Consider the following 15,443-nt stretch of genomic DNA (forward strand, 5'->3'; position numbering starts at 1 on the left):
ATCAGCATCCCATATAGGGATGTTGTTTGCAACTGGTGTGCCAATGTTAGTATTTCAACATCTGAATTAATTGCTTGAAGGATGTAGCCCTCTTCCCCTGTAAATTTGTGGTTTATGGTTGATGTCATTATCACGAGCATAGTACCATTGTTGCTTTAATACTTGATATGATAAGTTTAATGGGAGACACCATCTTCAAAGAACATCCTTATTATTTAAGAACTTCATTTTAGTGCTGTTTGGTTTTCTGCTCTGTGTGCCATTAAGTCATACAGTGACACTTGCGTCCATACCAACAGAAACTGTCTTTCCAGGAGTTTGCTGAGAAGTTGGAACAACAACTAATCTTTTGAAACAGTTCATAAAATCATAGAAGTTTATTGTAAAGAAGGTGGCCATTTGGCCCATTGTGTCTGCCATTTAAAATTAATCACATTGCTCTACTTTGTCCCCATAGCCCTGCATCTTCCTCTGCTTCAAATGTTTGTTCTTCCTTTGATTGATGCAAGGGTCTCTGTCTGAACTACTCCCTGTGGCAAAACATTCCATGCTGTAACAACTTTACAGAAATTTTTCCTAATCTTTCTCCTCACTTTGTGATGATTTTAAATGGATGACCTCTTGCCATTAACTCCCTAAGCAGAGGAAATACGCTTTCCCAGTCACCCTATCAAAACCCTTCATAACTTTAAAACATTTGTTAAATCTCTTCTGCTCCACTGGAAATGGTCCCGTTACCTCAAATCTCTCTTCCTAACTATATAGTTCCTCATCTTTGGTATCTTCCTGGTGAAATGGGCATATACTCTTTGGAGTTTAGAAGAATGAGAGGTGTTCTCATTGAAATATAAGTTTCTGAGAGGGCTTGACAGGGTAGATGCTGAGAGGCTGATTCCCCTGGCTGGAGAGTCTAGACATAGGGCGAATAGTCTCAGGATAAGGGCCGGCCATTTAGGACTGAGCTGAGGAGAAATGTCTCAGCGGGTTGTGAGTCTTTGGCATTCTCTACTCCAGAGGGCTGTGGATGCTCAGTCATTGAGTATATTCAAGACTGAGATCGATAGATTTTTGGACTAAGGGGATCAAGGGATATGGGTATCGGGTGGGAAAGTGGAGTTGAGGTCGAAGATCAGCCATGATCTTATTGAATGGTGGTGCAGGCTTAAGGGGCCTTATTGCCTATTCCTCCTATTTCTTATGTTCTCATAGCATTAATATCCTTTTTGTAATGGGATACCCAATCTCCCACTCTCAACTGAGGCCTAACCTTCTGTCTTGGAGAAATTTATCATAACCTCTTCGCACTCTATGCACCTATTTATAAAACCCAACATCAGATTGGCATTTTTATGGCTTTATCTACCTGTACTTGCACTTTCATGCAGTTACTTATTTGCACCTCCTAGGTGTCTCCACATCTTTCCGTTGAGTTTGTGCTCCAATTCCTTGTTTTTCCAAAATGCATCACTCCGATTTCTATGTATTAACTTGCATCTGCCACCTGTTCGCTATATCCTCCTAAAGTCTCTTATAGTCCTCCTTGCTGTTTCTGAAATCCCCTGATTTTGTCATCAGCAGATTCTAATCTAGTGCGCCTATGCTCAAGTCCAAATCATCTTTATATATCCAGAATAAAAGTGCATCCGGCCCTGATTCTGGAATACATCACTTCCCATCCTTCTCCAATCGAGCAATACCCAATTACCTAACCCTTTTATTTCCCTTGTCCATCAACCAGCTTTCTACACATAAAAGGCCGGATTTTGCTGTGAGCGACGAATGAACGCAGCTTGCTGTTCGGTAGACTGGCCCTTACCCATAGACTTTTCATGGGTTTTTTTCACGGCAAGTTCCTCATCGGACGCTCAATCCAATGCAGCACCCTCTACAGGGCATCTGGGACCTGTGTAAACGGGCAAACTGTTATGTATCTCATTAACCAATCCGATTTAAGCATTGTTTATGAGCAGTGCAGTGTTAGAACCTCGAAGTGTAAGTTAGAGTAGAGAATTCAATGTCAAATCAGGTACAGAAAGTGAAATAGAGAGGGTAAGAAATAATGAATTAATAGACTGGGTAAAAGACAACGTTTTTTAAAAATGTTACTTTAAAAGTCCAACAACAATTAAAATCTGAAGGAATGAAACTCCACACTTTTAAAAGTTAATTTTCAGTGCCAGAGAGGTTGTTTGGCAGTAATTAAGACTTACCACGCTGTTAAAAGGGTGCTTAGACTGGAAACGACTTAACGTACCTTTTTTTGGCAAGATTAGTTTGTATCCATCAGGCCAGTGCAGGAACTTTGCCGTTCCATTCATTTGATGGGGAGCCTGCTGGCAAGATGTCGTTTTCGCGGAGCTTACAAAGGAGCGGCGCATCTGGTACAGCAACTTCCGGATTTGATTGCGCATTTGTAGTCGCCGGAAGCCACTGTCCAATTTGTACAGCAAAATCCGGCCTGTTATCGTTCCTCTTGTACACATACCTGAATTTTTATAACGTGCCTCCTTGGAGACATCGTATTGAATCCCCTCTGAAAATCCATATGCACTACAACGTCCTTATCTGAGGAAGGACGTCCTTGCCATGGAGGGAATGCAATGAATGTTTACCAGACTGATTCCTGGGATGGCAGGACGTATGAGGAGAGATTGGGTCGACTAGGCCTATATTCATTAGAGTTTAGAAGAATGAGAGGTGATCTCATCGAAACATATAAAATTCTAACAGGACTAGACAGACTAGATGCAGGGAGGATGTTCCCGATGGCTGGGGAGTCCAGAACCAGGGGTCACAGTCTCAGGATACGGGGTATGCCATTTAGAACCGAGCTGAGGAGAAATTTCTTCACTAAGGGTGGTGAACCTGTGGAATTCTCTACCACAGAAGGTAGTGGAGGCCAAGTCATTAGATGTATTCAAGAAGGCGATAGATATATTTCTTAATGCTGAAGGGATCAAGGGATATGGGGAAAAAGCGGGAACAGGGTACTGAGTTAGACGATCAGCCATGATCATTTTGAATGGTGGAGCAGTCCCAAAGGGCCAAATGGCCTACTCTTGCTCCTATTTTCTATGTTTCTATTCCCTTTACCTATACAGTCAGTCACTTTTAAAAAAAAAAAATCTCTTCAAATTTGTCAAATGTGACTTGCCTTTAATAAATCTATGCCGGCTGTCTTTGCATCTCTAATACTCTCTAATTTGATCTTGAGGTATGGATCTTGAGATTTCCCACAGCTGATGTTAGACTAACTGGTCTATAGTTACTCTGTTTATCTTTCTCTCCCTTCTACAGAGGTGTTACGTTAGCCAACCTCTGGTTCCTCGCCACAAGTTGCATGTCTGAAGATTGAAATACCTCCTCTCTGACTTCCTTCAACAGCCTAGGTGCTTACATCAGGGCCTGCTGACGTATCCACTCTGCATTTTAATTTTTAAGAGCCAATTCCTTTTCTACAGTTGTAGAAGCAGTTTTTCTATAATCACAACAATTATAGAATCACAACATTCTATAATTGTGAATATAGAATATGTCTATATTCACAATTTTGCAGTTTACAGATGATGGTGACACTAAATATTAAACTAAATGTTTAATATTGCCACCATACCTTCACATCTAGATTCTCTGCTTCTCTGTGGTCACACTCTGTTTACCTATTCTTTTATCTTTTTATATACATATAAAACCCCTAATTATTTCCTTTTTATATTATCTGCTCACCTTTTTCATATTCCCATTTTTAAAAATTCGTTTACGGGATGTGGGCGTCGCTGGCGAGGCCAGCATTTATTGCCCATCCCTAATTGCCCTCGAGAAGGTGGTGGTGAGGTTTTCTAATGTCTCGTCTCCCCACTACATTTTCTATATTCCTCGTGATTTTCTTATTAGCCGTAGTTTTATTGTGTCTCCATTTACATTTTGTTTTTGTCTCAATCTCAATCGCTCTATCTCTTCGCACATCTTCTTCATCTTTTGATAACACCTTTTTATCTTATAGGAATATATATATTCACTTTGTTTAATGATTCCCCACTGTTGACCCGTAGTCTTTTTTGCTAACTCTTCTGCCTAGATAATTTGGGCCACATCCCTTCACTGAACTTTGCCTTTTTACAGTGCAGCATCCTTTTATTCATCTCTCCATTACCCTTTTTCGATTTTTCACACTGAATCTAACTGGTTGCTATTTCAAAAGAAAAATACTGCGGATGCTGGAAATCTGAAATAAAAACAGAAAATGCTGGAAACACTCGGGTCAGGCAGCATCTGTGGGGAGAGAAACAGTTAACGTTTCAGGTCAGTGACCTTTCATCAAGGGTAGCTATTGCCCTTGGAATGTTTTGGCATAGGGAGCAGTTGAGATGGAGATCATTGCATCTTTTAAGAGGAATGTGGATAAATATATGAAGCAGAGGAAAATACTAGCTATAGGAAGAATACAAGGGAGTGGATTTAGTTTTGTAGTGCAATTGGGGTTAATTGTTAAACCTGTGCTACACTAACTCTGCACAGCAGGGAACAAAGATGCAGGTTTCAGTCTGTAGGATACTTTATCTGTTTCTGGAAACTAACTTATTTTTATACATAAAGAAAGAGGTGTTGGAGAGTCCCTGAATTGTAATATCAAGCATAATAAGGTTGACCAAAACCTTTTGAGTAACGGGTCACGAGTGAGTTGTCTTGCTCATGGAAATTAATCTTGTGACATTAACTATATTGCTTCATATTGCTAATCTTGCTGCCATGCGTCTACAGAGCAGCCTTGTAGTTCATTGAGAAGAGAGGGGCAATTTGCTCAAAATTATTTTTTATAAAAATATGTTGCACATTTACCCCTCAGACCCAGGTTTGAATTCAATCTAGACTCCTTTTCTCATGTCTGGACTGGAATCAGTTTTGACCAGTTTCAGCCTTACTGGTTGGGGTCCACAGCATTAGTTGATGGTTCTCACTTGCAAGTAATAAGGTTAACTGATGTGAGGAATTGTACTGGAAGTGTGTTTTTCTGAGGCTGGGCTCAAGATTTATTTGTGTACTCTCAGGTTTACACCAATGCAGCTTTGAAATACTGAAGCTCCTGGAAATACTCTTCTTGACTTTTTGTGGGACAGTACCTGACCTCTGCTCGACACTCCACCATGGCAGCATGACTGCAATCAAGAACTCCATGGGTGGGGATTCTGAGTGCAACAAGCTCTTCTGCTACTTCGAGCATAGTGTGTTGGTGCTTTTGTGTTCAAGTTGAAAGATGTTTGTGCTGAGCAATGGAACACTTTCTATTTTGAGCACCCACTGTCAGGTATAGAGCAGTTGGATGCAGAATAAAGGTCACACTCTTCTCTACCAACCGTGTGCTTTAGTGTGCCTTCTACTGCACATATGACATTTTTCAATTTTCCATATCAACCACACGAGTGAGATTGCCAAATGGTGCTGAATTAGAGTTTTTATGCTGCGGGTCCATACTTGAAAGGAATGAGACTGTTAAAACTCACTTAACGTAGGACAGAGAGTTTGAACCCAGTTCCTGGTGGTTGACGAGAAACCCTCGTCCCATACAATTCAAACTCGGGTCCCAGAAATGAAAGGCAATTGTGTAATCCACTGCACCATCCAGACCCCCAAAACCTGTGTTACATAATTATACTGATTACTCTGATTTCTTTGTAGGAGCTGGGTAAATATGGACTACTTTATTACAATGCCCTCTTTATGATTTTCCCTACTTTGGCTATTGCATATTTCACAGGAGAGTTGCAAAAGGTAAGCACTTGTCTTTTTAAAACCAAAAATTTGATGGAACATTGTTTTAACTTTCATGTTTTTTTAAAAGTAAAATTGTTAAACTCTTCTCAAACTGTGGGTTCCATCCTTTCTCTTTCTGCTACCACAGGTTACAAGCACTCTGGGATCCCCATTAATCTGCTACCTGATGCATTCTACCTTAACACCCCCCACCCCGGTCCATTCCTCGATGTATCCACTACCTGTCTACTTGTCATGGCTGCACCCTTGATGGTCCAGGCTCCTGTTTAAAGTTGCGTTGCCCTGGATGCAGACTCTCTTCCTTGCACTGTGGGCAGAAATTCTTGATCTTGTGATAATTTTTTGCCACGTCAGGAATTACTATCCACAGTGTGGCAGTGAGTCTGCTCCCAGAGCAGAACGGTGGCAGCAGATATTTCTCTAGTGCTGAGCGCAAGGGATCATTCCTAGAAGAGAGCCTTTGTTCCATACAAACTGAAATGTGATCTTGTAGGCATAATATCTGGTAATGTAGCATTGCCCAGGTTGAACAGAAAGCTCCTTGTTCTGTTAGTTTGCTTAAAATGGGAATGACACGTGCCTTTTTGGGTTCTTCTATTCAGTTAACCAAAGACTAGGCTCTGGCTTAGGCTATAAATCTACAAATCAAGTTTATTAAAAGTAAAAATTAGACATTATCAAAAGATCCACACACATTTTACTAGATGCAACATTTAAATTGCAACTCTTATGTTCACAAAATACTAAGACACAACATTTCAATAACACTCAATGCCGATTCTGAACCATTGTTTATAATGCAAAACGAATGAGATTTTGAGTCCACCCCATGGAACTGTCATATGCTCATCTCTACACAGGCCGCAGTACAGTAGAAGGGGAAGAACTGTTCATCTGGCCAAATGCTGCCAAAAATATCTCTGGGCATTGGGCTGTCATTCAATGCCATCAAAAGATCCCTCCCATTCCCCCCCCCAAATCCAGAATAGGTTGGCAGTTAGCTCTGTCTCAGCTTATAGCCTCTGTAAACTGCTTTCAAGCAATGATCACTTCCGGGCTTAAGTAAACATAAAAGGTTTTTGATGCTTGTATATTTTAGCAGCCATATGGTTGGGACTAGCTAGCTTTCAAAACAAATGACTTGAGACATCTAAAACTGCTTTTGAACTGCAGTCAGATAAGAGTGTGGATTCTTTACCAGTACAGAGAAACAGAGGTTCTGTCCTTTCAGGGAGTAGAAAAGGGGCTTCAGATCGAAACTAGTCAGGATCAGCAGCGAAGCAATGGGGAAAGGAGAGAGACACAACTGTGAACTGAGGGGAGTGGAAGGGAAGTGTGGCTTGAGGCAGGTGTTCCTCTGAATTGAATGGGTGAGGGAGGGCAAGTGTATTTCTGAACTTGGGGGGGGTGTGGGGGTCATGAGAGGAAGGTAAGAATGCCAACGTGAGTGGAATGGAGGAAAAGAGAGAGGTCGGGGGGAGGAAATGTTGTCTGTGTGAACTGAAGGGAGAAAAGAGTGAGTGCCTTTGTATACTGAAAGAGGGAGGGAGGAAGGAAAGGAAATAATACCTCAAATGAACAGAAAGGGCAAGATTGCCTCTGCACTGGAGGAAGAGAGAAAGCAAAGAATGCCTCTGAACAGAGGGTAGTGAGGGTGAAGGAAGAAAAAGCAAAGTGTGCATGTGTAGGGCAGAGAAGGAAGAGACATTCCTCTGAACAATGGGACAGAAGAAAGAGGTGCCTACTTGTGTGTGGGGAGAAGGAGAAAGGAAGTGCCTTAATGTAAGGTAGGGAAAGTAGAGTGCTCTGTGTGAACGGAGGGGGAAGAAGCAAGAAAAGAGTGCGTCTGTGTCAACTGGGGGCGGTGGCACGAGAAAAGAGAGAGTGCCTGTCTCTGAACTGGTGGGACGGGAGGGGGGAAACAAAAGGGTGCTTTTGTAAACTGGAGGAGGAGGTCAGCAGTGCCTCTGAACAGTGGATGATGAGAAAGATGTGGAGATGCCGGTGATGGACTGGGGTTGACAATTGTAAACAATTTTACAACACCAAGTTATAGTCCAGCAATTTTATTTGAAATTTTCCACAACATTCACCTGAGGAAGGAGGAAGCCTCCGAAAGCTTGTGAATTTCAAATAAAATTGCTGGACTATAACTTGGTGTTGTAAAATTGTTTACAATGATGAGAAAGAGAGAGAGTGTGCCTCTGAACTGGAGGGAGGAAAGAAAAGGATGCCTTTATGAACAGGAGTTGGGGTGGATGGTGATGGGTAGGGTGGGGTGGGGGGGGGGTGGTGAGGGAGTGAGGGATGCAAAATTGATGTAAATTCCAGATATTGTTTTCAGGTGGATTTTTTGACACCACACTTTCCTGTTTTTTGAATGAGTAAGGTGACTTTACCCAGCAAATGGCAATGCTGGCCTGTAATTTGCAACTGTAAGGAACTTGGGAGGATCCTAGTGTGACTGTTGCTTTTCCCCCTTCTTGTCCCAGTGGGAAAAGTAGCTGCACTGATCTATTTGTATAGAATTCCCACATCTCTGGTGTAGTTTCTGATCTCAACTATGTTAGTCTTAGTTGAGATAGTGATGGGGGCATTACAGTTGGCCCCAACTTCTGTGGACAAGTGACTGGTGAGGAGGTTGGAGAAGAATCATCCAGGGTGTCTGATCCTGATTGGTATCCAGCAGTTTCTAGTAAAAGTTACACTTGTAGATGTTCATGGTGAAAGAAGTGGGCTTGGCTGTGACCACCCAATTGGTCTCATGGTGTAGGGGAAAGAACTGCCATTTAGATGAAATACCAAAAGGCTGCAGCCACCTGTGAAGCTGCACTCTACTACGGGTCACAGGATACATAGGTCAGAACATTTGGGGGAGGGGGGAAATTTGTATCAAATTTTTGAGAACTAACTCTCATGCTGAACACTGTCTTGGAGTGGTAGGATGTAGGTTCGCATCTGCGAATTGTTGACCTCTTCTGAGTTGCTTGTTGGGCATTGGTGAGCGGAGCTAATGCACCCCCACCCCCCACCCCCCAGCCTTGTGAAAATTGAAGGAGACCTCCAAATGGTTTCAGAGCAGTATTAATGGAAGTGTAGAAGCAGATCGCCTTCCCATCCATGGCTGGGAATGGTGCAAGATGATCTAAGAATAGAAAATGCTTCAGTCTTGTACATAACAACAAAAATCTTAATTTTAAGAAATATTTAGAGGTAAAGAACATCTCTTAATTTTTGATTAGCACCATTAACAGTGGTATAGAATATTTTAAGGAAATATGACTGCCCTCAAAGGGTTAACAACTTCCAAAACTTTGACTCTAATTTCATTACTCAAACAGTGCAGCATCTTTGAAGAAAATGACTCAGTCGATTCATGACCTAATAGTATAACAGTCCACCGAGGATCTGGGGCACAATATAATTTGGCAATTGAGTGTCAGTACAAGTTTTAAAATCCAGGATCCGTTACATGTTTAAGGCTTTCTGAACACATTTGCCCTCAGTATTTAGTGTTGTCAGAGTTTCCCAGTCACGTTCTTTGCTTGCCAGCACTTCAGTTCAAATAAATGGGCATATTTCAAAGTGCTCTCTCCATTTGTGAGACCATGATAGAGAAAACTAGATGGTCTGACAGTGAAATACCCTCCGCTACATTCATGGACACTGACTAAAATTAACTTTTCTGTGAGAGGAGTGAAGTACATAATGGACTACAAAACGAGCCAATTACTGTAGCAGCTGGTAACTTCCTTCATAATCAGGTGGATGAAGAGAAACCGAACAACGGCACTTTAAAACATGCTCCTGTTAATATTAAAGTCCCAGGTACTGGAGAAACTGATGGGGAAGAGAGCATTTGGAATAATTACAATACAGGAGAGCAGCCATTTATTGTTTCCAGTGCCTTTGTTAGCACTCCAGTAGAACACTGGTCTTTATAAATTTTGTTTAGCAATGTGAATTGTAGCAAAATTGGATATTTGTGTATGTTGTGTTGATGAATTCATGTCCAGAGTTTGATACTTAATGTTGGTGATGTGAAAATATTTGGTTTCTTGTATCCTCGAGATTTATTGTACACAGCATAGAGCTTCTAGGATTTTTTTTAAACTGAATTTTTTTCCACAGTGCTTCAATGCCTTTTTAGTGAAGGGTTATTTCAAGGATTTTATGAGCTGCAAGGAGACTTAGGAAAAGGGAAGGCAAGAAAAGTATAGAGGGATTTTCACTCAAATAAATATTTCCCCCCTTCTCCCTAGGAATTCGAGGGAGAAGAGGAGGAGAGCGCCTGAAATTAGCTCAGTGTGATTTTGTGATTTTGTTTCCTCTGGATGAAATATAGTTGCAGGGTTATCTTTAAAAAAAATATTTAACTTGGATAGTACTTTAATTGTATCACTCTATCTTTAAAAAAAACTGTCAGAATATGGATGGGGTAATGTTTAGTATGTGAACACTGGGTCTTTTGTGAGAGGCCCCCTGCTTGTGGCTGTTCTAACAGTAGAGAGTTGTTGGAGTAATTACTCAGACCTGATGTCTGCCCAGTTGGAATTTCTTCAACACATGCATACCCTGTGGAAAAAAAAGAGGCCAGGGAGCTCGGAGTAGAATAGAACTTCTGTCTTAATATCTCAAGGGGTGGTTTAATTGAGCCTGCTCTTGGCAGGTACTCTAGCAAATCCTAGGGAAAGAGGGAGGAACAGGAGGGAGAAAATATTTTTGCAAATTTGTACTTTCAAAGGCCATGCTTTCAGAAGGACTTTTTTGTTATAGCATGGCATTGCTAACTGAAGTTCCTTTACCTTTTAGAAATTTACAACTGTTTCTAACATTAAATCTGCTCACTGATGAGATGTATTCAAAAACCCTCAAGATTTACCAGTGACTCGCCCATGGAAAGTTTAGTTGCATGATAGCCTGTTCCATGAAAATAATTCACTTATCCCAGTGTAGGACAACAAAAAGAAAAGTACCACCCTTTTTTGTTTTTGGTCATCACAAGACATCAGGTAGCTGCTTTACCTGTGTAGAAGAAAGTGCCTTTGTGTCTCCAATATTATCGATCTAGCACAAGCTGTCCAGTGAATTAGTCTGATGTCCAGCATGCCAAAAAAGAGTGGAAGTTTACTATATTTTATCATGATTCAACACATCATGCATTCCTGACCTCTCATCGTTCCAGGTGGTAGTGTGGAGGGTTTACATTCCATGTAGTGAGAAATGAAATTAACAAATGAGCTGCTCTGGAGCTGTCCGTTTTGCAGCTTCTGAAATTGACAGATTTGACAGGTGCTTGGGGGCGTGTTGCATGTCATCTTTCCCCACTAAAGCATGAGGAAAGGGTAATCTGGATAAAGGAAAATACAGGAGGTATTGAGGATAAGGGAATCAAATTGTATATGTGGCTTGAGGATAAGGGAATCAAATTGTATATGTGGCTTTCAGGGAGGGTGTAGATTTGTATTTGTCTGTTTCTTTAACCCCTTTTACGTTCTCCCTGGGGTAAGCCCATAACCTAAATGCAGGTTTTAAAGTTTCTTTCATACCATACAGAGATCCAATTCAAATCAATTAACCTCGAGATGTGGACAAAAAATAGATCCGTGTGTGTACACCAGTATTCTGTTCAATGTAATCAGCTCTGTAAAGTAACCTTTTATTTGTTGTAATTCAAGGACTAATAACCTAACACATGGTTCCTTCACCACCCTACCAAAAAAAAAAGCTGCTTTACTGTAGAATGAGTTTCACAATGTTCACTCAAAATATTTTCTTTTAAGAGTTACAAAGAGACCTAACTCTTTTTACTGCTAATTTTGTATCATAGGAGAGGAAAGATGCAGTCTTTGAACTTTTTAAAGAGGATATATATTTGAGTAACCTGCTTCTTGACGGAAGAATGGGGATCGTTGGTCTTCCTTTGATATCTCGCTGTCTGTGCGGCAACTTACTTGTACTGCTTAAATTTGAATACATTCAAGAAATTTTCTTCTCCACTTCATGACTATTAATAATATACCTATTATTTTGTTCTTTTTCTCTTTTTTCTGACTGTTTTCCTTTCTTCTCTCTCAAAACCATTAGCTACTTCTTGCTGGGGTGTGGTTGCCCTCCAGTACCTTACCCAAGTAGTCAGTATTTTCTGTGTGTTTTGCTAGTAAATGCCAGACTATTTAACTGCAGGTGACATTACTGCTGAGTCTGAACCTGTTTATATCCAATGTCCATTTGCACACTTTCATATTGGGGGTTGCAGGATAACTAACAGGAATAGTGGCCAGTTTTCCTTTTCCTAAACCAAGCGTCACTGTGGCTCATTCCTGCCTTCACCCTGGCTGACATCAGTTAGCTTACTGAATCACTAAAATATAAATTTTAATTTAGTCAAGCTATGAAATGGGCTGGAGCATTTAGAAAAATGTGACTGAGATATGTTGAACATACATACTTCACCTTTCACATTTTAAGAAAAGAGATTGTCAATTTGAACAAGTTTTTCTTTTCCAGGCAGTTGATTTTGAAGGCTGGTCAAATACAATGTTTGTGATGCAGTACCTGCTGTCCTGTGTAATGGGGTAAGTGCATCTTGTGTTTAAACTAATTGACAGTCCTAGTGTTGTATTGGGGGGGGGGGGGGGGGAGAAACATTCAGGGTTTATACTTCTGATGGCTGCAGAGTAACCCCTACTGGAAAAAGTATATTTGTGAACCTTGGGTGAGGACAAGATCAAGCTGTGCTGGGATGCCACCCATCATCAAATACAATGCTGAAGCTCATTATTTAGTCTTGCATGTGAACCATGACCATTTGGGTAATGTACAGGAGAGCAGCTGGCATTTGTAGAACTGTAACTGAGCACAAATAGTGTATTTGGACTTTTAAAAGCATTTGGACATCCTTCGTCACTCTCCTTGGTATTCTGTGGCACCCATTGCTCTCCCAGAACAGAACCCCAACTGTCTCGCCTTCCATTCCCGGCAAACATCTTGCACCTTGAGAATCAACTTCACTAATCTCACCCCATCCCGTTCGCCACTCCCACTACCCTGATCCCACTGGCAAATCGTAAATCCAGAAAGTTAGCTGCCTTGCAAATAAGGCCCTCACCATCCATAACTTACTGTAGATGAACGGTCAGCGTGTCCATTGACACCACTGTGTCTGCCAATGAGTTGGACGCGGGGTGGGACTTGTGGCCAAACAGTGTATTTTGCAACAAGCAAAGCAAACAAGGTCTATTTACAGTCTATTTAAAAAGAATCTCTACAAACTGCAACCAACAGAACTTGTGCGTAAAATCAGTTCCAGTCACTTACAGCAGTGTGGTCTCCAGGTGTGCTTGACGGGGGAATTACCCAATCACCTCCATTCTGGCAGGGAATAATGGTGTCACTATATGCAGCCATGAATGATTGACTTATTGGAATCATAGAGTTTTAGAAGTTTACATCAGATAAGGATGCCATTCAGCCCATCATTTCTGTGTTATCTCTTTGCTAGAGCAATCCAAAACTAATCTCACTGCTCCACACACTTCTTGCATCCCATGCTTCAAACCTCTATCCAATTTTTGCTGAAAAGATGCAATGGTCTCTGCCTCACTCACCCTCTGTGTAAAAACATTCCATGCTCCAACAACCCTCTGCCCAAAGAAATTTCACCTCACCTTGCTTCTTACCTTCAGTGACATTTAAATTGATGACACCTCGTCACTGACTCTCCAACTGGAGAAAATAAATATTTTCCTCTTTATTCCATAAAAACCTGAATTAAATCTCTCGTCCTTCTCTTCTCATGGAACAAGTCCCAGTGTTTCTGTTCTTGCCTCATAATTATGGTTTCCCATCCTTGGCATCATTCTGGCAAATGTATGCTTTTTGTGGTTTTAACATCCTTTGTCTAATGAGGCATCCTAAACATACCTATAGCCTAACCAATGTTTTGTACAAATTTGTCATTACTTCTTTACTCTTGTGCTCTATGTCTGTATTTATAAAAACTAAAATGCTGTTGGCCTTTTTATGGCTTTATCCACCTGCACTTTCAGGGAATTATACTTGAACACCTAGATCTAGCTGTTTTTCCTCCCAAAACATGGGAACAGGAGTAGGCCATTCAGCCCCTTGAGCCTGCTCCACCATTCAGTTAGATCATGGCTGATCTGCTCCTCAACTCCATTCACTTGCTGTAGCTCCTTATTCCTTGATAGCCTTACCTAGCAAAAATCTATCGATATTAGTCTTGAAAGCTCCAATTGTCCCAGCATCCACAGCCTTTTGGGGGAAAGAATTCCAGATTTCTACTACCCTTTGTGTGAAAAAGTGCTGCTTGATTTCCCTCCTAAATGGCCTGTCTCTCATTTTAAGGTTATGTCCCCTCGTTCCCCCACTAGAGGAAATAGTTTCACTGTGTCCTTTTGAACCCTTTGAACATTTTAGACACCTCGACCAGATCACCCCATAATCTTCTATACCCAAAGGAATGCAAGCTAAGTTTATGCAACCTGATATAATTTAACCCTCTAAGCCCTGGTTTCATTTCAGTGAATCTGCACTGCACCCCCTCTAAGGCCAATATATCCGTCCTGAGGTGCAGTGCCCAAAACTGAATGTAGTACTCCAGTCAGGGTCTGACCAAGGCTCTATACAACTGAAGTATATCCTCCTCCCCTTTGTAATCCAGCTCCCTTGAGATAAAGGCCAACATTCCATTAGCCTTTTTGATTGCTTCTTGTACCTGTTTACTAGCTTTAACATTATTACACTTCTCCATGTTAAATTTCATCTGCCCATTCCACTAATCTGTTTTTCTCCCTGAAATCTTTTATGGTCCTCACTATTTGCCACATCCCCCTGTGTATGTGTGTGTGTCATTTTCTATAAAAATGCAAACTGTTAATAGTCTCACTCAAAAGACTTATTACAGAAATGTGCAGAATATTAAAAAGTAAAGTGGTAGTGTTGATAAAGGATGGCTGCAGATTAGACAGCAGTAGGGGTAAATGGATCATTCTCTGATTGGCAAGATATTGCTAGTGGTGTGCCCAACTTCTAATGTCTGTGGGACCTGCCTTGACTCTGTACATAAATGAACTGGACATGGACAAAGAGAGAATAATATGCAACATTACTAAAAAGAAAGAACTTACATTTATATAGTGCCCTTCGCTACCGTAGGATGTCCCAAAGCACTTCGCAGCCAATTAAGTACTTTTGAAGTTTAGTCACTGTTGTAATGTAGCAAAACGTGGAAGCCAATTTGCACACAGTAAGCTCCCACAATCAGCAATAAGATAATGATCAGATAATCTGTTTCAGTGGTGTTGGCTGAGGGATTAATATTGGCCAGGACTCCCCTGCTCTTTGAATAATGCCATGGAATCTTTTACGTCTACCTGAGACGGCAAATGGGGTCTCTTAATGTCTCTTCTGAAAGGCGGCACCTCTGACAGTGCAGCACTCCCTTAAGGAAATCTGTGCTTTAATCTTGCCATCTTTTGGAGGTGATGTTAAACCTAGACCCTGTCTGACCCCTCGTGAATGTAAAAGATCCCATGGCACAATTCAAAGGTGAGCAAGCGAGTTCTTCCTGGTGTCCTGGCCAATATTTGTCCTTCATTCAGCATCACTAAAAAAACAGATTATCTGATCATTATCTCATTGTCATT

The 15,443-nt window shown here is 41.1% G+C and overlaps 1 protein-coding gene across 2 annotated transcripts in view; it reads left to right on the forward strand.

Moving 5' to 3' along the window:
• The window catches only part of slc35d1a (solute carrier family 35 member D1a), a 49,097-nt gene that overhangs the window by 23,003 nt on the left and 10,651 nt on the right, over positions 1-15,443 (forward strand). For both annotated transcript variants that reach the window (XM_067990362.1, XM_067990363.1), the window contains exons 8-9: positions 5,677-5,769; positions 12,283-12,350. In XM_067990362.1, coding sequence (XP_067846463.1) covers positions 5,677-5,769; positions 12,283-12,350 — 161 coding nt within the window. The remainder of the gene's footprint in view (positions 1-5,676; positions 5,770-12,282; positions 12,351-15,443) is intronic.

Source organism: Heptranchias perlo, chromosome 9, assembly GCF_035084215.1.
Source record: "Heptranchias perlo isolate sHepPer1 chromosome 9, sHepPer1.hap1, whole genome shotgun sequence".
Taxonomy (NCBI): Eukaryota; Metazoa; Chordata; class Chondrichthyes; order Hexanchiformes; family Hexanchidae; genus Heptranchias; species Heptranchias perlo.